At 37.4% G+C, this 26717-nt stretch overlaps 3 protein-coding genes across 3 annotated transcripts; all 3 read right to left on the reverse strand.

Moving 5' to 3' along the window:
- Positions 1-400: 400 nt before the first annotated feature.
- LOC135629157 (putative disease resistance RPP13-like protein 1) lies at positions 401-5666 on the reverse strand. Its single transcript, XM_065136348.1, has 2 exons — positions 803-5666; positions 401-611 (listed from the first exon to the last, which is right to left on the reverse strand). The coding sequence occupies exon 1, from the start codon at positions 5341-5343 to the stop codon at positions 1102-1104; it is 4242 nt and encodes a 1413-aa protein (XP_064992420.1). The 5' UTR covers positions 5344-5666; the 3' UTR covers positions 401-611; positions 803-1101.
- Positions 5667-11943: 6277 nt separating this feature from the next.
- Positions 11944-16620, reverse strand: LOC135629165 (putative disease resistance protein RGA1). The gene is made up of 2 exons (XM_065136358.1): positions 12698-16620; positions 11944-12173 (listed from the first exon to the last, which is right to left on the reverse strand). Exons 1-2 carry the CDS (start codon positions 16528-16530, stop codon positions 12161-12163), a joined length of 3846 nt encoding a protein of 1281 aa, XP_064992430.1. The 5' UTR covers positions 16531-16620; the 3' UTR covers positions 11944-12160.
- A 3890-nt stretch (positions 16621-20510) lies between these two features.
- LOC135629176 (putative disease resistance protein At3g14460) lies at positions 20511-25178 on the reverse strand. Its single transcript, XM_065136369.1, has 2 exons — positions 21158-25178; positions 20511-20666 (listed from the first exon to the last, which is right to left on the reverse strand). The coding sequence occupies exons 1-2, from the start codon at positions 25038-25040 to the stop codon at positions 20527-20529; spliced, it is 4023 nt and encodes a 1340-aa protein (XP_064992441.1). The 5' UTR covers positions 25041-25178; the 3' UTR covers positions 20511-20526.
- Between the last annotated feature and the right edge of the window lie 1539 nt (positions 25179-26717).

Below are 26717 nucleotides of genomic sequence, written 5' to 3' on the forward strand. Positions count from 1 at the left end.
TGCCATACAGCAAAATATTTGTTATGTGCTTTTAAAAGAGAGATGTGGCATGAGATACATAGAAACATTTTGTGCAAATTAAATGAAAAGAATGGTGGAATGGAAGAGTGTGTTGAACCAAATTCTATTAATATATATTAACTGCTATACCTTGTGAGTTCATATTAATATATATTAACTGTGTTCATAATTGTTATGAACACAGTTAATATGTGTTCGTAGCGTATGACAGTCGCTTGTGCACAATACAGTGACCAATCGGATGTCCCAACCGAGATGATTTCTACATATTACTATAAAACAATTGTGTCAATCAAAAAGGGAAGTTATAACAACATCCAAGCTAGTAGAAAACTTGCATCAATGCACCGTCACAAAGTTATAAATTTTCCTACAGAAATATAAGATAAAAAATATATTATTTATTACATATTTCAATCTATAAACAATCCACTCACAACAGATACAACAAAATCAACTTCTTAAAAGTTCATAACATTCAAGTTCGAATAACACATATAAAAAATAATCTAAATGTACAATATTGTTCAATACAAAAGACTCTTATATCTTTCTTCAAATCATATCCACAAATGAGCTACTCCTTCGATCTGCAATTAAAAAATATATATATGAGAAAAGCAAACATTGTAACTCACATACAAACAAAATTTATCATAATTAAGTATGTTTTTTTTTTAAACATAAGACTCATTTAAACATTCAATGCATGCGTTCTAAAACATTCAATCCGACTTCATCTATTTCTAATGTTTCGAGTGGAGGAGGGAGGGGAGGCAACCTCTTAAGCCTCGGGCATCTTTCAATTTGAAGTTTTCGCAAGCAGGGAAACAGCTGTCGACCATCAGTCCAAGACCACTCTTCCCATTTTGGCATGCCCCTGAACGTAAGCTCCTCCAAGCAAGGAAAACACTTGCCTTGGTCTCTAGAACCAAAGAATCCATCGCCCACCTTCTTCGCTGCTGGCATTCTCTCGATGCGAAGAACCTTGAGACTCGGCAGTTGTCCAAGACAAGGGAGTCCCTCACATTCTGGGATGTCCTCCAACTCGACCTTTTCGAGACTATATAATTTCAATTCTCAAACGATCATACTGCTGCTACTTCCATCGATTTCTGCCCATAATCTTGGAACTTCTATCAACCCGACTTGCCATAATGACAGTGATTCAAGTGAAGGAGGGAGGGGAGGCAACCTCTTAAGCCTCGGGCATCTTTTAATCTCAAGTTTTCGCAAGCAGGGAAACGGCTGTCGGCCATCACCCCAAGACCACTCTTCCCATTGTGGCATGTCCCTGAATGTGAGCTCCTCCAAGCTAGGAAGACACTTGCCTTGGTCTCTAGAACCAAAGAATCCATCGCCCACCTTCTTCACTGCTGGCATTCTCTCGATGCGAAGAACCTTGAGACTCGGCAGTTGTCCAAGACAAAGGAGTCCCTCACAGTCTGGGATGTCCTCCAGCTCGACCTCTTCAGGACTATATATTTTCAATTCTGAAACGGTCATACTGCTGCTACTTCCATCGATTTCTGCCCATAATCTTGGAACTTCTGTCGTCCCGACTTGACATAATGACAGTGATTCAAGTGAAGGAGGGACGGGAGGCAACCTCTTAAGCCTCGGGCACTGTACAATTTCAAATTTTCGCAAGCAAGGAAACAGTTGTCGGCCACCAACCCAAGACCACTCCTCCCATTGTGGCATGTCCCTGAACGTGAGCTCCTCCAAGCAAGGAAAACACTTGCCTCGGTCTCTAGAACCAAAGAATCCATCGCCCACCTTCTTCACTGCTGGCATTCTCTCGATGCGAAGAACCTTGAGACTCGGCAGTTGTCCCAGACAAGGGAGTTCCTCACATTCTGGGATGTCCTCCAGCTCGACCTTTTCAAGACTACATAATTTCAATTCTGAAACGATCATACTGCTGCTACTTTCATCGATTTCTTCCCATAATCTTTGAACTTCTATCAACCCGACTTGACATAATGACAGTGATTCAAGTGAAGGAGGGAGGGGCGGCATCCTCTTAAGCCTCGGGCACTGTACAATTTCAAAATTTCGCAAGCAGGGAAACAGTTGTCGGCCACCAACCCAAGACCACTCCTCCCATTGTGGCATGCCCCTGAACGTGAGCTCCTCCAAGCTAGGAAAACACTTGCCTTGGTCTGTGGAACCGAAGAATTCATTGCCCACCTTCTTCACTGCTGGCATTCTATCGATGCGAAGAACCTTGAGACTCGGCAGTTGTCCAAGACAAGGGAGTCCCTCACATTCTGGGATGTCCTCCAGCTCGACCTTTTCAAGACTATATAATTTCAATTCTGAAACGGTCATACTGTTGCTACTTCCATCGGTTTCTTCCCATAATCTTTGAACTTCTATCAATCCGACTTGACATAATGATAGTGATTCAAGTGACGGAGGGAGGGGAGGCATCCTCTTAAGCCTCGGGCACCATATAATATCAAGTTCTCGCAAGAAGGGAAACAGCTGTCCACCCTCAGCCCAAGACCACTCTTCCCATTGTGGCATGTCCCTGAACGTGAGCTCCTCCAAGCATGGAAAAGACTTGCCTTGATCTCTACAACCAAAGAACCCGTGGCCCACCTTCGTCACTGTAGACATTCGCTCGATGCGAAGGACCTTAAGACACAGCAGTTGTCCAAGACTCGGGAGTTCCTCCAATGCCACCATGTTCTCCAGCACTAGCTTTTCCAGATTAGGCAAGAACTTGCTCTCTGTACTTGATCCATGACTTATTTGTTTCACTGCAAGCATTCCCTTCACGTAAAGGTTCTTGAGATTCGGTAGGTGTCCAACACATGAAAGATCCTCCCATGCTGTGCAGTTTTCTAGTTCAAGAGTTATCAGGTTCGATAACAATTGTGCATGCAGCCAACTGGGTGATCTGATACCATTGTAGCCTCTGATCGTCAAACTTTCGAGAGCCTGATGTGGTTGGAGACCTTCAAGTACCTCCTCCAACACAACTAATGTATTGCCGTCTAAACTGGAGCCATCATCCGATGTCCATTCTAAGGCTAGTTTATGAAGGTACTCTTTGTTGTTCAGATTAGCTTTGCTTGCTTCTTGTTTACTCTCAACGTTCTCAAGGTTGGTAATTCGAAGTTGTCCATGAAGTTGCTTCAGATCGCCTAATTGTGCAACCTCGTGTCCCTGATCCTTGAGCACTTTGAACGAAGACAATCCTTGAAGAGAAGTCAGCTTCCCAATATCATTTATCTTGGAAATTATTTTGTCTTCCGCATTAAGATGCATCAAGTTGATCAACTTACTCATGCCGTGCGGGAAACTCTGTAGTTCACATTCAAACAGATCCAGTACTTGCAAATTGTAAAGACTACATAATGATTCCGGCAGCCTCCTAATGTACTGGTTGCAGGATATGTCAAGGTAGCGGAGATGTATCGAGCCGCCAATTGTCTCAGGCAACTCCCGCAAGCCACAACTCTGCAATATCAACACTCGAATATTTTTTAATCTTTCAAACCGGAGGAACAAAGAGCCCTCGACTTCAATGTTATACCAATAACTTTCATAATTGATCATGAGAGTCCACAATTTCTCATAACAGGACAACTCCATTAACTTGGTTTTATCGGTTAATATTACTGACAGATGACGAGTCGTATTAGGGATCTCTTTCCACTCATCATCATCGATCCTGCAAAACTCCCCCTCTGAAATAAACTGAGCAAGATCGTGTATCAGGTCATGCATCACATATTTCCATCCCAATCCCAGAGGAGCTTTCTGAAAGAAAGATCTATTCACTAACTCACTGAAGTAGTGGCTTCCTACATCCTCCAGCGTCATATTGTCTTTTATATTGTCTTGAGCAATATAGCCTTCTGCCATCCAAAGCTGGACCAAGTCATCTCCTTTATAAAATCGATGATCCTTGAGGAAGAGGGAACAAAAAATAAAACACCGCTTAAGGTGTGAGGGAAGACATTGATAGCTCAATTGTAGGACTGGCAGGACACCCTCTTCGTCTTGCTGTAGTTGCCAGATTTCACTCCCTGCGATGTTTCTCCAGTGCTTCTCATTCATCTGCGCCTTCAACAACCCGCCTACCGTCCTTGCCGCAAGTGGCAACCCCTTCAACCTGCCAGCGATCTTCTTTGCTATGGCTTCTAGCTGTGGAAATTCACCGGCGTCTTGGGAACCAAATGCACATTTTTTGAAAAATTCCCAATAGCTGGCTTCATCCAGACCTCCTAGAGGGAACGGATTGCCAACCATTTCTGCAATCTTTTTAGAGCGAGTTGTAACCAAAATCTTGCTTCCTGGTTCTCCGTACCTCAATGATGCACAAAATCTTTCCCATTTCAGGCCGTCCTCGTTCCACACATCGTCGAGGACAAGCAGGAATCTTTTTGAGGTCAGCTTCTTCTTAACAACCACTTGAAGTGTATCAAGGTTGCTGAGATCACACTTTTCCTCGGTTATGGATTCTATGATGTCTTTGGTAAGCCTCTCCACGTTGAAGTTATCCGATACACAGAGCCAGACCTTAGGTTGAAAATAGTTGTTCACCCTCTCGTGGTGGTAGGCTTGCTGAGCCAGAGTAGTCTTTCCGACCCCTCCGATCCCAACAATAGTTAAGGTAGAGATGCTACTGTTGCTGGATCCGGATCCATCGGCAGATTTCATCAACTGTTCCAGAAGGTGATTCAGCTGTTCGTCTCGTCCGAATACTTGAGTTTCTATCGGAAAGGAAGTGGTGGTTCGGGGCACTACTGACGTTATCATCTGTTTCTCATCAGCATCTAATGTAGTAATGAGATCCTCGATGCAAGTAGTGATTTTATCTAACTTCATCTGAATTTCCCTCACTCTAACATCATCTCCTCTACCGAAGAAGCGACTGATACCTTGAGGTACCGAAATTTTTCTTTTTTTCCTCGGAAGGAGACCAGAAGAAGAAGTTGATTGGTTACTTGCCTCATCCCCCTGAGCTCCTTGTTGCTCGATCTGTTGCTTCATAGCCTGGAACTGGATCTCGTCAAGAATGTCGTCAGCGTCATAAACAGTGTCCTTCAGTTCCATCACCAATTCCTTCAATTGCTTTTTCGTGTCTTCATCTTTAATCCACATGTTCTCGACTCTGCCGATGATGTGCTTAGTCCCGGAAAGAGTAGTCTTCAGCTTGAGGAGGTCAGTTCCGTCTCCGGGATTAGCTCCGACTCCGAACACCTCCGACAACCTTGAGATCACATCGTCGCTGATCTTGTCTATCAAGCTCCCGATTAAGGCCTGTCCTAGCGATCCCAAGCCTGCTAGTATCCACGACGACATCGCAGTGCAGGGCTGATCCTTCTTTCTCCAAGCACAAAGAGCAGAGGATTCTCAGAGTTGATGGATATTTTCAGCTACAAAGACTTCTCCTCAAGAAGCAGCATCAGTTGTTGGAGGCTGCACGTGCTATGCACCAAACTTCTACACTAGTCTGATCTAAGCCAATTCTCCACCACTTGGCTTTCTCGGAGTGTTGATTCCACCAGCGGTCGTAGGCCTTTCGAGGATGCGAAAGCAATTCCACCAATTTAGCCATCTCCCCATCGAGAATCAGATGCCTGATATGATAACAACTTTTGTCTCCTTGTGAAATCTGATGAGAGTTTTTTCCGGTCGTCGACACAAGAATTAGTTTTTATTTTCCGAAATGAAACTCAACTTTAGGACAAGAAACACATAAATAAATAAATTTCTTAGATGGAAAGTCTTTTTTTTTAAGTTTTATCTAAAAGTATGCAAATACTATGCTATATGAAAGAATTAAAATCTTAGCCAAATGTATTTGACAAGATTGTTTGAATTGAAAGATAAATTTTAATTGAATTAGTACTGTAACTCAAATTTTACATATATTATTCAGTGTCATCTATGTGCTTAGTCCTTTGGACATTATCCCACAACATAAAATAATATTAATATTTTATAATTTAATTTTAGATAATTAATTTTATCATGCATTGCTTTTAAGCTTCAACAATAAACTTCAATGTCATGGAATAGGAATATTCGATTTTGTCGATTTCTTGAATGATATCCACTTACTCTTAGTTGTGTTCCTCTACTTGCTATTGTGTATCGTGCTTTACTTTACTTCTTCGATGCCATGGAGGTGTTTGACAAAGAAGTTTCTGTCCAAACCTCTTCTACCAAAAACTAAAACTTGTTTTGTTTTAATTTCTTTTAATGCTTCTAATTATATAGCATCATTAACTCTTTGCTCACACGTCCAATCTTGCACACGCACTTATGGGTAAAGAGAATATAAATATCCTGTAATTGTTCTCGACACTAATAAGATAAACATATTTTCTGAAATCAATTGTTATGTGCCTGTGATTTTATTTTTATAGCAAATCGTTCTTTTGTCATGCAGGTTAAACATTTGTTATGTGCTCAAAAAAGAAAGATGTGCTACGAGATATATATAGAAAAACTAAACTTTGTGTCACTTAAATGCAAAGTATGGTGGCATAGAAGTGAGTGTAGCATCAAATTATATTCATATAGTAAGTGGCATATGACAAAGTAGAATTATTATACATTGCATAATTGTTCCCAAAGCTTGAGAATCCTGATGAGTCAGACCAAAAACTCAAAGCTATTACTGATGTGAGATGTCTACTAGTAGTCCTTTGGATTGTGATCAGCTGCCGACAATGGAAGCATACTCATGCTGTCGAGCAACTCGAGGAAACATGATTAGTTTTCCTATAATTAAAATATCTCACCACGATTCGCCCGGATGCACTCATCTGTTTCTACTATTGAAGTTGTGGCAGTGGTTGTGGATGATGACGACGAGCCTTCTTTGGAGGTCCCGTACCATGAAAAGTAGAACTCGGTACCTGCGATGGTGTAGACAAAAAAAGGTGGGCCTCATATCTTTTGATTTATGATCTGTTGACCAGTAAGTCGATAACTAAAGGAGGGCCACTCGTTTTGCAATAAAGAGGCGTAGGCTTTCGGTTCTTTAGCATCCAAATATTCTCAAAATGCACACGCCATGTTGTCGTTCCTCTACAAGCCTGGCGTAACCACGATGCAGAATATTGTGATCATGTGGAAACATGACGTGGACCCTCATGTTCACCTACCGGAGAACTCCGTTAACTTAATTTCATCGGTTAATAGATAACAAATCGTATTAGGTATCTCTTTTAACTCATCCTACAAAGTTCCGTTCATCTAATATGAATAAGATTGTGTATGAGGTCATGCATCACATATGTCCATCCCATAGGAGCTTCTCGAAGGAAATAGTCGCTTCTTATGTCCTCCATCGTCATATTGTCTTGAGTGACATAGTCTTCTGTCATCCGAAGTCGGATCAAGTCTCGTTCATCTAACCCACCATCTTAGGAGAATAGGGAAACAAAATACAAAACACCATTAAGGTGTGCAAAATGATATCGATAACTCAATTGTAGGATTGGGAGAATATCCTCTTTGTTTTGTGGTAGTTGTCATATTTCACTCTCTACGATGCTTGTTCGGTATTTCTCATCCACTTGCACCTTCAATAACATATCAAGAAAGGGAGGACGCTATGCAAGTATAATCTTCTCTCAAAAATTAATAATAAGATACTATTAACTTAAGATCAAATTAAATAAAAAATTAAAATAAAAAAAATTTATTTAACTTCAGAAAAACACTTGCAATAATTCTTAGACTTGACTTGAATAACTGAGATTTAAATTAATTGATATATAATTATAGATACCACCTATTTATAAATGTAAAATATAAGAATCCATAATCTCTATAACTTTATCTAATATTATTTTAAAAAATAAGATATCAATTAGAAACTTCTAAAATATATTTTAATTTTTTTAAACTATGAATTTCTAATCCCTACAAATTTATCTAATCTTATTTGAAAGGTAAAGGTAAAATATTAATTTATAATTTTTTTAAATATATTTTAACTTCTTGACGCTCTCCCTTGAAATATACTTTTGGAAATAAGTCTTTTGATTCTATATTACTAATTTTCATCAGAGATAGATGGCAAGTGAGACATTCAAGTTCTTTGTTTTTGTTTTTGTGGAATGGAGTGTGCAGGATTTCTAGTCGTCATCTAATGGGGAAATAGTTGGCGTTATTAATTGGTTGATTAATATGGTTATCGGGCTAATTCTTTTAAATAGAAAAAAAAAACATCTCTTTTCTGATAAATTTATTTGAAACTTTTTGCATGTAGGAATTGTTGATATTTCAAAATGTCAAAACCCTATCTAATCTATCAACTCAAATTTTTTATGAAGTGGAAGTGGCGTAAAACTCAAGAAGTGTTTGTTGCTGATTAGGGCTCTCTTCATGCCATATGCTATATACAAGAGAGTAAGGCTCCCTTCTGGTTTCTTGTATGGGTTTAAGTAAAGAACATGAGATGATATTAGCAAAAAATGTGTTTTTGAAGGGTCTTCTGAGTTGTCTTGATTGATACGTACACAAAAATTTTGTGTTAGGAGGTTTTGTGGATCAATAAGATGAGTCAATTGCCTTCTATTTTTTTTGGAATATATACATTTGATCGACATTGTAATATGCAATTTCAGGTATGAAATGAATTCTACACCGACCTGTCTCTATTGATTAGATTCATTTCTCTAACTTTTCGGGTGTAGGCTTGTCAACTTCAACATTACCTTGACCAAAATCAATGCAATTTTTTTTCTCTTTTGCCTTGAAAATTATTTATTTCTTGCTTATAAATGTCAAATAAAAATCAAGCTGGACCTACTTATAGAGCTAATAAGTGTCTCATATTTTTTTTCTCATGTAGTATATATTATTTTATAAAATATGAAAATACCTTTGATATTGGCCTAAGCCTATAAAGAAAATGATTGGGGACAAGAGTGGTTAAAACAAAAAAAAAAGGTTCAAAATGAATCAATTTATTTTTTTATTTTTCTTCTTTTCTTGGTGAGTTGGTTTGTCGCTATCTCTTTTTCTCCAAATCTTATTAAGTTGATTTTATTTTTTTCTTTATATCTTTATTTTTAATCATATCTGTAAGTGCAAACCCTCTCTATGAGAAGTCCGTCACAAGGAATCTTTTTGAAGTCCTCTTTACAAAAATTATCTATATAATCTTTATTATTATAATTTAATATGTGATAATACTATTTAGCGTTTCTACATAGTTCAAAATAAAATAAATGTTTACTAAAACAGACGGTACATAAATTATTGGATGAGTTCTTTAAAAAAGAACCTATTTTCCCTTATCACTGTATCATGTTTCTATTGTCCTATAGCACCCCTTCTTTTATAAAATATAAATACCCTTAACAATAACATAGCCCAATGGAGAAAATGACCTAGGTAAATAGCAGTCAAACTAAAAAAAAAAATTAAATTTAAAATGAATTGATTTGATGCGATGTTTCATTCTCTCACATAAATTCTTTTTCTTAATCCTATTAACTAGATTTTATCTTTTATCTTTATATCTAGCATATCTTTAGGTACAAGCCCTCTCAACCAAGAATTCACGAAAAGGAACTCTCCTAAAGCCCGTTTGATGAGAAGTGTCTTAAAAAAACCCTTCTGAAATCCTCTCGATAAAAAGTCTTGTATAAGAAATTTTTCTAAAGTCATTTTGATAATTTTCACACTAGGTTTTCATGTTTTTTCCTACAATCTTGTTGGTCACTTTCTAATATTTTTTGGAGCACTTCATATTATTTTTTTTTATCAAAAACATGAATTTTTTTATTAAGTATTTTTTGTTCAATAGGTAATTCAAATTTAAAATGTTTAGGATTTGATATATTCTCCAAGGCTTAATTTAGAATTACATTCATTGCTTAAGATGGCAAAGAAAAAAACTTATGGAAAAGGTAGATATTGAAAATCTACCTTCTAATATATCATTTTAGCCATTTGTTTGTGAAAAAAAGTAAATATTTTTGTTAGCTTGCTTGATGTGAAAAACAGAAATTTTGTTGTTTGCTAAGAAATGAAAAAATTTATGATTACACTGATTGCTTAGGATGTAAAAACTTCATAGAATTCTCTAATGTACTTCTGGTACTTGTTTCATGTAATTAAAATTATTTTTAACTTAAAAATATTTTAATTTCAGTTTAAATTAACTAAAAAAAAGTAAGATGACATGAATGCAGCCTTTCAAAGATTGAATTCACTTAAACTACCTAATTTACAAGAGTAAAAAAAAGAAAAAGGTTCTTTTTTGAGAAATCATCCTAGAATCACCTCATATCATTGAGAATGGGTTGTGAAGTGAATTTTGACCACTTTTTCAATTTTTTTGTTCACTTAAATTAGGAATTTATAGTTATTTGACTCAGTTTAAGACTGATTTTAGTAAATTATTGGTTTTTGGGTCAATCAATGTTCCATTTTCCTTAACATTTTACAATGTTTTTGAATGAGGCTAGATGAATTTTTTTAGAAATAGGGTCTCAACTACTCTGATTTTCTATTTAAAATCAATGAAATCCTATTTAAAATTAGAGTAAATCAAGCCTTTTTTTACTAACTTAGATTTTGATTTTGATCCTCTATTTAAAATTTGATTTTGATCCTCTATTTAAAATCAATAAAATCCTATTTAAAATTAGAGTAAATCAAGCCTTTTTTTACTAACTTACCCTCCAATCACCTTTAAACTTTGAGAATAAGTTAAGTGAAGTTTGATCAAATTTTCTTTTTTATTTATTTAAAATGTGAATTGATTTGGTTGAATTTTTTTTTTTGAGTTAAATAATGCTTTGTTTGCTCTTGTTGACTCAAAAACCTTGTAGGTTACTTTGATAGTGTGTTCCGATGACTATTACACTGACTTTTTTTCTTTTACAGGGTTACATCATTTCGAGTCCTTTATAAGAAAGCAATATAACCCTATTGAAAATTGTATAGCTCATGTATCAAAAAAAATATTTTTTTTCAAAACCTCATAGAACTTTATCCCACTTATTTAAAGCCATTTTTGGCCCCAAAAATCCTTACCATTTCAACTTCGATAGGCCAAAAAAAGAGAAAAAGATTAAAAAAAATCAACTTTTTAAGGGTTGATTATATATATATATATATATTGTAATTGATATTTGGAGGCTTCCACACTCTTCAATGATACCATTTTATTAATCTCCAATTCTTCTAATATTTGATATTATGAGCAAATTTGCTATTTCTAAACTTTAAGAGGATATACATATAAGTTTGTTTACGTTCCTGTGCTATTTTTTCACAGTCAAAGCAATAAAAGGTTACAAAAGCAAGAAGAATTTATCAATTCATATGTTTCCCGAGTATTATATGTTTATGTAGATTTTTGGCCCACACATTATTTTATTACTTCAAGTATATGATCCTACTCTTATCAATCTAATATGTGTTCCTAATTGGTACTAAACATTATGAGTGATTTGTTTTATGTTTGTCATTTTCCTTTTCAGAAAATTTCAAAATAATCTTTTCATCATCTATCTGGTAGTGTTTGAAAGTACAAAGTAGCGAATGACATCTAAATTCTAAAGGATAAAGGAACTAATTTGAACGATATGTATTTGCACTGTTAACTCTTATAACACTTGAAATGTGGGGGCATAAATTAAAAATAAATGATTCTTTATTGTCTGATTATTTCTCCACATGCAAATTTTACATGTTATTTTAAAAATAAAATAAATAATTTAAATGACATATATGATGCTCACATATAAACTTGAACGTGAGTTCTATCATTTGTATATAATACATTGACGAATCGGATATCTTAACACAGACAATTATTATATATTACTGTAAAATATTTTTATTTATAAAAAGAAAATAATTTATCAAGCTAGTAGAAAACTTGCATTTGTCCACCATTTTGTGATAAATTTTCCTACAGAAATATAAGATGAAAAATCTAAACAAATAGTTTTCATATAATATTTATTACATATTTCAATTTACAATCAATCCACTCACAACACATACGACAAATTCAATAACTCCTTAAAAATTCATAATATTCAAATCCAAATTACACATATACAAAGAAATCTAAAAGTGCAATTTTTTTTTACGTAATGGCATCCATCTTAAAGGCTTCTTAAAATGATAATCCAAGCTACTCCATGTATCTGAAAATAAAAAAAAAATTATATGAGGAAAGAAAACATTGTAACTCACATACAAACAAAATTTATCATAATTAATTAATTTTTTAAACATAAGAATCATTTAAACTTTCAATGCATGCATTCTAAAACATACATAAATATCAATTTTTTGTTTACATATAATTTACAAAAATTAAAATTTATATGTATTTTAAATGATAAATAAATTGCTTATCATACTTTTTTTTTTTCAAGCAACATATATTTAAATATATTTTCATTATAAAAGCATAATACAACTAAAACCATATATCAGATCAAAAATCATTATAGTATAAAGAATTGCCATTAACTAGTCATAAAAAAACATAAATATAGTTGAGGATTCAGCGTAGAGAAATAAATTGTTCCTTTTACAATTAAACCCTTGTATTTAGTTTTACTATTCGTTAGAGTGGTCTCAGAGACTATGAGGGAAAACCAACCGAAAACAACGAAAAACCAATTGAATCGATGCGGAGAAACAATGGTTGGATGTGATGTACCTTAACATATCACATTGGGTGACATTCGAAAATCGACCCGAACTCTTCATCTCGGCCAAGTGCTTCTCCAGCTGCTCCGTCAGCCTCGGATGGCAGCCTTCGAAATGTAGATTCCTGAGGGACGTCGGCAGCCCCTTCTCCGGTACCGACTGAATCTCCGGACATCCAATTATTGTTAAAAGCCAGAGGGAGGAAAGGGCATGCAACTCTGTCGGTAGCGATTGTAGATTATTGCAATTCTTGAATTTTAGCGATCTGAGAGCTGTGAGGCTTCGAAACAACTGCTCCTCCTCATCAGACATCGTCGCTCGAGGAAAGTTTGAGATCGTGAGAGCACGGACGGATGGAAGTATCCTTCTTAAGAGCGGTACTTTGAACAGGGCTGTGTCGTCGATGTATAATTTTCCCATCGACAAAACCCCCACTTGCCTATTCCCTTCATTTAGCAACAACTCGTCTATTGACCTCAACTCACCACATTTCCAAATCTTCAGATATTCAAGTCGCTTCAGGTGAAGCAGCGACGTTTCAGGAAGAGACTCTATGGACGGGCAGCCGCCTATTTCCAATCGTGTGAGTGAGGTCAAATTGTGCAGGCAGCCCGGTAGCAATTTTCCCAGATTCCCACAGTCAGACAGCATTAGTTGCTTGATTGAGGGTGGGAGGAGGATGTCATTGTCCCCACCTTGCGTCATGCTCAAGAGATTCGGGCAACTGCGGATTGACAATATCGCAAGGGAGGTGAGTTCTTTAAACCCCTTCACCGGCTGCCACATGAGTTCCGCACATTCCGCTATCTGAATGTAAAAGATATCTGGTAAGCTGTGCGATAGCAACCCTTCTTCCAGATTTCTTAGATTTGGACATTTTCGTATTCTCAATGTTGAAAGAGAAGCAGTTATGCAATTGCCGCCTCCATGGATTCCTTCCCGTAACCCTGCAATTTCTGTCAATCCGACTTCATCTATTTCTAATGTTTCGAGTGGAGGAGGGAGGGGAGGCAACCTCTTAAGCCTTAGGCATTGTACAATATAAAATTTTCGCAAGCAGGGAAACAGTTGTCGGCCATCAGCCCAAGACCACTCTTCCCATTCTGGCATGTCCCTGAACTTGAGCACCTCCAAGCTAGGAAAACACTTGCCTTGGTCTCTAGAACCTAAGAATCCATAGACCACCTTCTTCACTGCCGGCATTCTCTCGATGCGAAGAACCTTGAGACTCGGCAGTTGTCCAAGACTCGGGAGTTCCTCCATTGCCACCATGTTCTTCAGCACTAGCTCTTCCAGGTTAGGCATGAACTTGCTCTCTGTACTTAATCCATGACTTATTTGTTTCACTGCAGGCATTCCCTTCACGTAAAGTTTCTTGAGATTCGGTAGCTGTCCAATACATGAAATATCCTCCCATGCTTTGCAGTTTATCAATCTAAGAGTTATCAGGTTCGCTAACAATTGTGCCTGCAGCCAACTGGGTGATCTGACACCAGTGTACCCTCTGATCGTCAAACGTTTGAGAGCCTGATGTGGTTGGAGACCTTCAAGTACCTCCTTCGACATAATTAATTCATTGCCGTCATCCGATGCCCATTCTAAGGCTAGTGCATCAAGATACTGTTTGTTGTTCAGATTAGCCTTGCTTGCTTCTTGTTTACTCTCAACATTCTCAAGGTTGGTAATTCGAAGGTGTCCACGAAGTTGTTTCAGACTGCCTAATTGGGCAACCTCGTGTCCCTGATTCTTGAGTACTTTAAATGAACACAGTCCTTGAAGAGAAGTCAGCTTCCCAACATCATTTATCTTGGAAATTATTTTGTCTTCTGCATTAAGATGCATCAAGTTGATCAACTTACTCATGCCGTGCGGGAAACTCTGTAGTTCACAGCCCCACAGATTCAGGACTCGCAAATTGTAAAGACCACATAATGACTCCGGCAACCTCCTAAAATAAAAGTTGTGGGATATGTCAAGGTAGCGGAGGTGTATCGAGCCACCAATTGTCTCAGGCAACTCCCGCAAGCCACACCACTGTAATATCAACACTCGAATGTTTTTTAATCTTTCAAACCGGAGGAACAAAGAGCCATCGACTCCCAAGTCATACCAATGACTTTCATAATTGATCATGAGGGTTCGCAATTTCTCATAACAGGAGAACTCCATTAACTTAGTTCCATTGGTTAATTTTGCTGATAGATGACGAGTCGTGTTAGGGATCTCTTTCGAATTATCATCATTGATCCTGCAAAACTCTCCGTCTGAAATAAATTGAGCAAGATCGTGTATGAGGTCATGCATCACATATTGTGATCCCCAAGGAGCTTCCTGAAAGAAAGACCTATTCACTAATTCAAGGAAGTAGCGGCTTCCTGTATCCTCCGTCGTCATATTGTTGTCTTGAGCAACGTAGCCTTCTGCCATCCAAAGCCAGCTCAATTCCCGTTTATTAAACGGATGATCTTTGGGGAACATGGAACAAAAAACAAAACATCGCTTAAGGTGTGAGGGAAGACATTGATAGCTCAGTTGTAGGACTGGCAGGACACCCTTTTCGTCTTGCGGTAGTTGCCATATTTCACTCCCTGCGATGTTTCTCCAGTGCTTCTCATTCATCTGCGCCTTCAACAACCCGCCTACCGTCCTTGCCGCAAGTGGCAACCCCTTCAACCTGCCCGCGATCATCTTTGCTATGGCTTCTAGATGTGGAAATTCACCGGCGTCTTCGGAACCAAATGCACATTTCTTGAACAATTTCCAATAGCTGGTTTCATCCAGACCTCCTAGAGGGATCGGATTGCCGACCATTTCTGCAATCTTTTTAGAGCGAGTCGTAACCAAAATCTTGCTTCCGGGTTCTCCGTACTTCAATGGTGCACAAAATCTTTCCCATTTCAGGCTGTCCTCGCTCCACACATCGTCGAGGACAAGCAGGAACCTTTTTGAGGTCAACTTCTCCTTAACAACCACTTGAAGTGTATCAAAGTTTTTGAGATCACACTTATTCCTGGTTAAGGATTCTATGATCTCTTTGGTAAGCCTCTCCACGTTGAAGTTGTCGGATACACAGACCCAGACCTTAAGCTGAAAACAGTCCTGCACCCTCGCGTGGTTGTACGCATGTTGAGCAAGAGTAGTCTTTCCGACCCCTCCGATCCCAACAATAGTTAAGGTTGAGATGCTATTGTCGCTAGATCCGGATCCGTCGGCAGATTGCATCAACAGTCCCAGAAGTTGATTCAGCTGTTCGTCTCGTCCGAATACTTGAGTTTCTATCGGAAAGGAAGTGGTGGTTCGAGGCACTACTGACGTTATCATCTGTTTCTCATCGTCATCTAATTTACCAATGAAATGCTCGATGTCAGTAGTATATTTATCTAACTTCATCTGAATTTTCCTCGCTCTAATCGCATCATCTTCTCTACCGAAGAAGCGACTGACACGTTCAGAATTTTTTCTTTTTTTACTCGGAGGGAGATCAGAAGAAGAAGATGATTGGTTACTTGCCTCGTACCCCTGAGCTCCTTGTTGCTCGATCTGTTGCTTCAGAACCCGGAACTGGATCTCATCAAGGAAGTCGTCAGCGTCATAAACAGTGTCCTTCAGTTTCATCTGCAATTCCTTCAATCGCTTTTTCGTGTCTTCATCTTTAATCCACATGTTCTCGACTCTGCCGATGATGCGCTCAGTCCCCGAAAGAGTATTCCTCAGCTTGTCGAGGTCAGCAACTCCGGGCTCCTCCAAAACCCTTCCGATCAAATAGTCGCTGATCTGATCCTTCACTCTCCCGATTAAGGCCTGTCCGAGAGATCCCAAGCCTGCTAATATCCACGACGACATCTCAGTGCAGGGCTGATCCTTCTTTCTCCAAGCACAAAGGTTAGAGGATTCTCAGAGTAGATGGACTTCTCCTCGAGAAGAAGCCTTCGGAAGGGCGGTTGGCGGCATCAATTATTGGAGTCTGCACGTGCTACGCACATGAGGACGGGTGCACCATCAATTATTGGAATCAATTTTCCACCTCTTCCGCTTTCTGGGAGCGTGAGTTCGACCGGTTGTAGGACTTTCGAGGATGACAAAGCAATTCCATCGAATTTTCTTCTGTCCACTTTAGCCATCTCACTATCAAGAATCAGATGCATGATATGGTAACAAGTTTTATCTGTAAGAGTCGTTTTCCGGTCGAAGACACAATAATTAGTTTTATTTGCCGAAATTAAACTCGACTTATAGAAAATTATCTCATTGATGTTTATTATGATAATTTAATGTATCTTACTATTTGGCGTTGGTGCAGAGTCGAAAATAAAATAAATATCCACTAAAATATATGGTACACTTTGAATGAATACCATTTTAGGATGTAATAAAACAATTTGCATGTAAATTACAACTTCAGAGGGATCAATATAAATTATTATATTATTTCTCTTAAAAAAATTATTTTTCATTATCTCATACCAAGTGTATCATATTTCTCTTTTTCCATATACTATCTATTCTTTTATAAAATATGAAAATACCTATAAAGAAAATGGTTGGGTCTGGTTAAAACGAAAAAAAAAAAAAATCAGTTCAAAGTAAATCGATATTTTTTTTCCCTCTCTCTCTTCTCTTGTTGTTGAATCAATTTGTCGATATCTCTCTTTCTCGAAACCTAAGGATTAAGTCAATTTTATCTTTTTCTTTATATCTTAATTTTTGCCTTCTATATATCTCTTGGTGCAAATCTTCTTGATGAGAATACCCCCACTAGGAATCCTTTTGAAGTCCTCTTTACAAAAAGTATCTATAAAATATTTATTATAATAATTTAATATGCGATACTATTTGGTATTTTTTAGAGTTAAAAATAAAATAAATGATTACTAAAATAGATGATACACTCTAAATACTTTTTAGGATATAGAAAAATGATTTACATGTGAGTTTAAACTTCGGAGGGATGAATATAAATTTTTTAATATAAATTATTGGATGAGTTCTTAAAAACACTATTTTCTCTTATCTCAATGAAATGTCTCGTATTTTCTTCTCATGTAATACTCCTTCTTTTATAAAATACAAATACCCTCGATAATAACATAGCCTTGTGAAGAAAATGACTTAGGTAAATAATAATTAAACTAGAAAAAAATCAATTTAAAGTGAATCCGTTTGATACGATCTCTCATTCTCCATGCCGCCCTATCGATAAGAATTCTTCTTCTTAATCTTATTGAGTCAATTTTGTCTTTGTCTTTATATCTCTTCGGTATATCTCTGGGTGCATATCCGAAAGAAACTCTCCTTATGCTCTCTCGATGAGAGATATCCCATAAGAAACTCTCTAGGTTTTCATGTTATTTTCTACGATAGCACTTCAAATAATATTTTAATCAAAAATATAATTTTTTCTTATAATTATTTTTGTTCAATAGATATTTCAAATTTAAAATTTTTAGGATTTAATATATTCTCCGATGAAGGCTTAATTTAGAATTACATTGATTGTTTAGATGATAAAAAAAATTTCCAGAAAGGTACATAATGAAAATCTACCTTCTAATACATCTTTCTAGCCATTTGTTTGTGAAAAAAAGTAAATATTTTTGTTAGCTTGCTTGATGTGAAAAACAGAAATTTTGTTGTTTGGTTAGAAATGAAAAAAATTGGGGTTGCAATGATCGCTTAGGATGGAAAACTTTATAGAATTCTCTCATGTTCTTATCTCATGTAATTGAAATTATTTTTTACTTCAAAATATTGAGAATGGGCTATGAAGTGAATTTTGACCACTTTTTTGTTCATTTAAATTAGGAATTACTAATTATTTGATTCAATTTAAGACTGATATTACTAAATTATTGGTTTTTGGGTCAATTAGTGTTCTATTTTCCTCTTCATTTTACTTTGACAATGTTTTCCTATGAGACTAGATGAATTTTTTTTTTTTTTAAATAGGGTCTCAACTACACTGATTTTCCACAAGATTATATTGATTTGTTTAAAATCAAAAAAATCTTATTTAAAATTGGAGTAAATCAAGCCTTTTTTTAACTAACTCACCCTCCAATCACCTTTAAACTTTGAGAATCAGTTAAGTGAATTTTGATCAATTTTATCTTTTTTTATTTATGTAAAATATTAATAGACAGTTATTTGATCCCACTTAAGGTTGAAATTGTTTTTTTTTTTTGGGGGGGGGGGGGGGGGGGGGGGGGTCAAATAATGCTTTGTTTACTCTTTTTCCCTCAAAAACCTTGATGATTATTTTTTTAATTTTTGGGTCAAATAATTGTACTTTGCATTGATATCCAAGAAATCTTGATGATTTTTTTAAAAAAATTGAGTTACACTGATTTTTTTTTACAGGGTTAACATTATTTCTGGTCCTTTATTAGAAAGCAATATAACCCTATTCAAAATAGTATAACTCATGTATCATAAAAATTATTTATTTTCATGTTAGAAAACAATATAAACACGTCTCAATTGTTATGTTCATGTTATGTTTTTTTTTAATAGTAAATGGTATATGCAAAATATTTGTTATGTGCTCGAAACAGGAGATATAGAAAAACTTTGTGCAACTTAAATGCAAAGTATGGTGGAATAGAAAAGTGTGTCGAATTACTATTATACATTGCATAATTGTTCCCAAAGCTTGAGTATCTTGATGAGTCAAAGCTTGTTTTCCTGGTCATCCGATTTCCTCAATCCTCTATTCTGTTGAGGGAAATCCTTTTTTATAATCTGTATAAATAGGAGAAGAAACATGTTAATGTATTGAAGTATTTTGCTTCTTCACTTTTTCAATAAAACTTATTCAATAATTGTTCGTACCTTCTATTCTTTTCTTCGTGATATCAGAACAGTGAGAAAAGCGAAGTGAAGTTTCGTGCTTTTGTCTTTGGCCAACGACCAATGTCGTTGAAAAAAGTAAAGCAAAGCTTCGCTCGCTCTTGTATTCGGCCAGCGACGTTGTGAGGAAAATCCTTTCTCCAAATCCGTATAAATAAGAGAGGGAACATGTTAATGTATTGAAGCATTTTGCTTCTTCACTTCTTCGGTAAAGTTTCTTCAATAATTATTCTTATTTTCTATTTTTTTCTTTGATCTCTACGTATAGCCCTTTAGATTGTGACTGATAATGGAAGCGTACTCATCCTGTCGAGCAACTCGAGGAAACATGATTAGTTTTCCTACAATTAAAATATCTTACCTCAATCTTTTTCTACTACTGATGTTGTGGTGGTGGTTGTGGATGGTTACAAGCCTTCTTTGTAGGTCCCCTACCATGAAAAGGAGAACTTGCTCCCTGTGACGGTGTAGACTAAAAGGTAAGCCTCAGATCTTTTCTTTTATGATTTGTTGACCAATTCTTCGTAAGTTGATAACTCAAGGATGGCCACTCGTATTGCAATAAAGAGGCATAGAGGCCTTCGGTTCAATAGCATCAGCTGCATCCAAATATTCTCAAAATGCTCACACCAAATTGTCGTTCCTCTATAAACCACGGTGCAGAATATTGTGGTCATCTGGAAACATGACATCGACACTAATGTTCACCATGATCAAAGCCCACGTCCGACTCAACGAGTACGAGTCATTATCACCTAACATTATTAAAGTTATTTCAACATTATGATTTAGTTTCAAATTTCTATAGATTACTAATACCATAAAAAATTATCATTTCCGATCTACAATTATTAAAAGTTACTAACAAATTAAGATAGTATCACTGCATAAAATTAATGTCACTACCTTCCTATTCAAGTTTAAAGTCTTAGTTACACCACTAATTTTTAGATTTAATTGTCATCGACAATTTATCTTAAAAATTCATAACATTCAAATCCAAATAGCACATAAAAGTTCATAGCATTCAAATCCAAATAACACATATAAAAAGTAATCTAAATGTACAATACTGTTAAAGTACAATCCTCTTAAATAGTTCTTCAAATGATATCCAGAGCTACTCCTTTTATCTGAAAATTAAAAAAAAATATATGAGCAAAGAAAACATTGTAACTCTCATACAGTCAAAATTTATCACAATTAAGTATTTTTTAAAACATAAGAATTTTGTAAACATTCAATGCATGCGTTCTAAAATATACATAAATATCAATTTTTCATACACATATAATTTACAAAACTTAAACTTTATATGTATTTTAAATGGTAAATAAAATGCTTCTCATACTTTTTCTTAAAAGCAACACATATTTAAATATATTTTCATAATAAAAGCGTAATACAAGTAAAATCATTGTAGTATAAAGAATTGCCAATAACTAGTCATAAAAAACATAAATATAGTGAAATAAATTGTGCCTTTTACAATTAAACCCTTACTAAGTCTTGTATTTAGTTTTATGTTCTTGGATAAAAATCTAGCTATTACCGAGTGGTCTCACAGACTAGGAAGGAAAACCATCCGAAAACAACGAAAACCCAATGGTTGGATGTGATGTACCTTCATGTATCTCCGATTGGTCAACAGCCAAAAATCGACCCGAGCTCTTCATCTCGGCCAAGTGCTTCTCCAGCCGCTCCGTCAGCCTCGGATGGCAGCCTTCGAAATGTAGATTCCTGAGGGACGTCGGCAGCCCCTTCTCAGGTAGCGCCTGAATCTCCGGACATCCAATAATTGTTAGAAGACAAAGGGAGGGAAAGGCATGCAACTCTGTCGGTAGCGATTGTAGATTCTTGCAATCCTTGAATTCTAGCCATCTGAGAGCTGCGAGGCTTCGAAACAACTGCTCCTCCTCACCAGACATCGTCGCTCGAGGAAAGTTTGAGATTGTGAGAACACGGACGGATGGAAGTATCCTTCTTAAGAGCGATAGTTTGAACAGGGCTGTGTCGTCGATGCATAATTCAGTTACCGACGAACCCTCCACTTGCTTATTCCCTTCATTCAGCAACAACTCGTCTTTTGATCTCAGCTCACCACATTTCCAAAATTTCAGATATTGAAGTCGTTTCAGGTGAAGCAGCGACGTTGCTGGAAGAGACTCTATGCACCGGCAGTCGCCTATTTCCAATCGAGTGAGTGAGGTCAAGTTGTGCAGGCAGCCCGGTAGCAATTTTCTCAGATTCCCACAGTCAAACAGCACTAGTTCCTCGATCGAGGGTGGGAGGGGGATGTCAATGTCCTCATCTCGCGTCATGCTCAAGAGCTTCGGGCAACTGCGTATTGACAATTTCTTAAGGGAGGTGAGTTCTTTAAACTCCCTCACCGGCAGCCACACGAGTTCCGCACATTCCAATATCGCAATGTCACCGATATTTGGGAAGCTGTGCGATAGCAACCCTTCTTCCAGGTTTCTTAGATTTGGACATTGACTTATTTCCAATGATGAAAGAGAAGCAGTTATACAACTGCCGCCTCCATGGATTCCTTCCCGTAACCCTGCAACTTCTGTCAATCCGACTTCATCTAATCTTAATGTTTCAAGTGGAGGGAGGGGTGGCAACCTCTTAAGCCTCGGGCATTGTACAATTTCAAGAATTCGCAAGCAGGGAAACAGCTGTCGGCCATCAGGCCAAGACCACTCTTCCAATTCTGGCATGTCCCTGAACTGGAGCTTCTCCAAGCTAGGAAAACACTTGTCTTGGTCTCTAGAACCAAAGAATCCATAGCCCACCTTCTTCACTGCCGGCATTCTCTCGATGCGAAGAACCTTGAGACTCGGCAGTTGTCCAAGACTCGGGAGTTCCTCCAATGCCACCATGTCCATCAGCACTAGCCTTTCCAGATTAGGCAAGAACTTGCTCTCGGTACTTAATTCATGACTTATTTGTTTCACTGAAGGCAATCCCCCCACGTAAAGGTTCTTGAGATTCGGTAGCTGTCCAATACAGGAAAGATCCTTCCATGCTTTGCAATTTTCCAAACCAAGAGTCATCAGGTTCGCTAACAATTGTGCCTGCAGCCAACTGGGTGATCTGACACCATTGTACCCTACGATCATCAAACGTTCGAGAGCCTGATGTGGTTGGAGACCTTCAAGTACCTCCTCCGACCCAACTAATTCGTTGCCGTCTAAACTGGAGCCATCATCCGATGTCCATTCTAAGGCTAGTGCATCAAGGTACTGTTTGTTGTTCAGATTAGCCTTGCTTGCTTCTTGTTTACTCTCAACGTTCTCAAGGTTGGAAATTCGAAGTTGTCCATGAAGCTGTTTCAGACCGCCTAGTTGGGCTACCTCGCGTCCCTGATCCTTGAGTACTTTGAACGAAGACAATCCTCGAAGAGAAGTCAGCTTCCCAACATCATTTATCTCGGAAATTATTTCGTCTTCCGCATTAAGATGCATCAAGTTGATCAACTTGGTCATGCCGTGCGGGAAACTCTGTAGTTCACATTCAAACAGATCCAGTACTCGCAAATTGTAAAGACCACATAATGACTTCGGCAGCCTCCTAATGTGACGATTGTGGGATATGTCAAGGTAGCGGAGGTGTATCGAGCCACCAATTGTCTCTGGCAACTCTCGCAAGCCGCAGCTCTGCAATATCAATACTCGAATGTTTTTTAATCTTTCAAACCGAGGGAACAAAGAGCCCTTGACTCCAAAGCCATACCAATGACTTTTGTAATTGATCATGAGAGTCCGCAATTTATCATAACAGGAGAGCCCCATTAACTTAGTTCCATTGGTTAATGTTGCTAACAGATGACGAGTCGTCCTAGGGATCTCTTTCGACTCATCATCATCGATCCTGCAAAACTCCCCCTCTGAAATAAAGTGAGCAAGATCGTGTATCAGGTCATGCATCACATATGCCGATCCCCAAGGAGCTTCCTGAAAGAAAGATCTGTTCACTAACTCACGGAAGTAACTGCTTCCTATAGCCTCCAGCGTCATATTGTCTTTCATATTGTCTTGAGCAACGTAGCCTTCTGCCATCCAAAGCTGGATCAAGTCTGGTTCATAAAACCGACAATCTTCGGGGAACAGGGAACAGAAAACAAAGCACCGCTTAAGGTGTGGGGGAAGACATCGATAGCTCAATTGCAGGACTGGCAGGAGACCCTCTTCGTCTTGCGGTAGTTGCCAAATTTCACTCCCTGCGATGTTTCTCCAGTGCTTCTCATTCATCTGCGCCTTCAACATCCCGCCTACCGTCTTTGCCGCAAGTGGCAACCCCTTCAACCTGCCAGCGATCTTCTTTGCTATGGCTTCTAGATGTGGAAATTCACCGGCGTCTTCGGAACCAAATGCACATTTCTTGAACAATTTCCAATAGCTGGCTTCAGCCAGACCTCCTAGAGGGATCGGATTGCCAACCATTTTTGCAATCTTTTTAGAGCGAGTTGTGACCAAAATCTTGCTTCCTGGTTCTCCGTACCTCAATGGTGCACAAAATCTTTCCCATTTCAGACTGTCCTCGTTCCACACATCGTCGAGGACAAGCAGGAACCTTTTTGAGGTCAAGTTCTTAAGAACCGCTTGAAGTGTATCAAGGTTGCTGAGATCACACTTATTCTCGGTTATGGATTCTATGATCTCTTTGGTAAGCCTTTCCACGTTGAAGTTGTCTGATACACAGACCCAGACCTCATGCTGAAAATAGTCCTGCACCCTCTCGTGGTTGTAGGCTTGCTGAGCAAGAGTAGTCTTTCCGACCCCTCCGATCCCAACAATAGTTAAGGTAGAGATACCACCGTCGCTAGATCCGTATCCGTCGGCAGATTGCAGCAACAGTCCCAGAAGTTGATTCAGCTGTTCCTCTCGTCCGAATACTTGAGTTTCTTTCGGAAAGGAAGTGGTGGTTCGGGGCACTACTGACGTTATCATCTGTTTCTCATCGGCATCTAATGTAGTAATGAGATCCTCGATGCAAGTAGTGATTTTATCTAACTTCATCTGATTTTCCTTCACTCTATTCACATCATCTTCTCTACCGAAGAAGCGACTGGTAAATTTAGGAACCGAAATTTTCATCTTTTTCCAAGGAAAGAGACCGGAAGAAGAAGAAGAAGATTGGTTACTTGCCTCATCACCCTGAGCTCCTTGTTGCTCGATCTGTTGCTTCAGAACCCGGAACTGGATCTCGTCAAGCAAGTCCTCAGCGTCATAAGCAGTGTCCTTCAGTTCCATCACCAATTCCTTCAATTGCTTTTTCGTGTCTTCATCTTTAATCCACATGTTCTCGACTCTGCCGATGATGTGCTTAGTCCCGGTAAGAGTAGTCTTCAGCTTGAGGAGGTCAGTTCCGTCTCCGGGCTTAGCTCCGATTCCGAACACCTCCGACAACCTTGGGATCGCATCGTCGCTGATCTTTTCTATCAAGCTCCCGATGAAAGCCTCTCCGAGCGATCCCAAGCCTGCTAGTATCCACGACGACATCGCAGTGCAGGGCTGATCCTTCTTCTCCGAGCACAAAGGGGCAGAGGATTCTCAGAGTAGATGGATATTTGCAGCGGCAAGGACTTCTCCTCAAGAAGAAGTCTTCTTCGAAAGCGATGTTAGCAGCATCAATTCTTCTCGGAAACTGTCTCCTAACTAATTCGTTAGATTGATCTGAACCAATTCTGCACCACTTTCTGGAAGTGTGCATTCAACCATCTATAGGACTTTCGAGTATTTCCACCAAATTTTCTTCTGTCCACTTTAATCATCTCACCAAATTCCACGAAACCAATTTACTTTCGTGGAATTCCACTATGAGAACAAGTTTTGTCTCCTTGTGAAATCTTATAAGAGTTGTTTTCCGGTCGTAGACACAAGAATTAATTTTATTGGTTGAAATGAAACTTGACTTATAGAAAATTATCTCTTTGATGTTTATTATAATAATTTATTGTGTCATTCTATTTGACGTTGATGTAGAGTCAAAAATAAAATAAATATACTTTGTAAGTCAATCACGTAAGTGATGACACGTATGACTTGACACATAATCTTTTTATTTATTATATTTTAATATTTTTATCACTTATAATTAGATCAATATAAATTATTAAATAATTTTAAAATATATATATATTTTTTATATTATCTCATGCGAAGTGTCCCTTTTTTTTTTTTTTCCCATGTAGTATCCCTTCTTTTATAAAATATAAAAATATTTTTGATATTGACCTAGCTGAAAATGACTAGGGTCAATAGTAGTTAAACTAAACAAAAATATATCAATCGAAGATGAATCAATTTAATGCCACCTTTCTTTCTCCACGTCCTCTCCAGTCGATTTTGTCTTTTTCTTTATATCTTCACGTTGCTTCTATATGCAAGTCTTCTCGACAAAAAAACCCCCATAAGGAATCCTTCTCAAGTTCTCTTTATAAAAATTATTTATAAAATATTTATTATAATAGTTTAATATATCATACTATTTGGCATTTGTGCAGAGTTAAAAATAATATAAATATTTACTAAAATAGATGGTACACTCTAAATGCTTTCTAGGATGTAGAAGAACTATTTACATGAAAGTTTCAACTTTGAATATAAATTACTAGATAAGTTATTTAAAAAAAACTTATGTTTTCTTATCTCACACGAAGTGTCTCATGTTTTCTCTTTTTGGCATAACACTTTTTTTTTATATAAAATACAAATACCCTTAACATTAACATAACCCTATGAAGAAAATGGCTCAGGTAAATAGTAGTTAAATCAGAAAAAAAATCAGTTTAAGGTAAATCGATTTGACACGATCAATCATTGTTTATGTCCTACCAATATGAATTGTTCGTCTCAATCTTATTAAGCCGACTTCATCTTTGTCTTTATATTTTTGTCTTTGTCTTTAATACTTCTCGAGGTACAAGCTTGTTTGACTAAAAATTCTCTGAAAGAAACTCTCTCTAGGTCCTCTAGATAAGAAGTGTCCCACAAGGAACACTTCTAAAACCCTCTTGATAAGAAGTCTCCCATAAAGAATCTTTCCGAAGTCAACGGGATAACTTTCCCATAGGGTTTTTACGTTGTGTTTCACAATCTCATGTTAGTCACTTTCTAATGCTTTTTGGAGCACTTTAGATTCTATTAAGTATTTCTATTCAATAGGTATTTCACAAT

This window comes from Musa acuminata, chromosome BXJ1-3 (assembly GCF_036884655.1).
Source record: "Musa acuminata AAA Group cultivar baxijiao chromosome BXJ1-3, Cavendish_Baxijiao_AAA, whole genome shotgun sequence".
NCBI classification, from domain to species: Eukaryota; Viridiplantae; Streptophyta; class Magnoliopsida; order Zingiberales; family Musaceae; genus Musa; species Musa acuminata.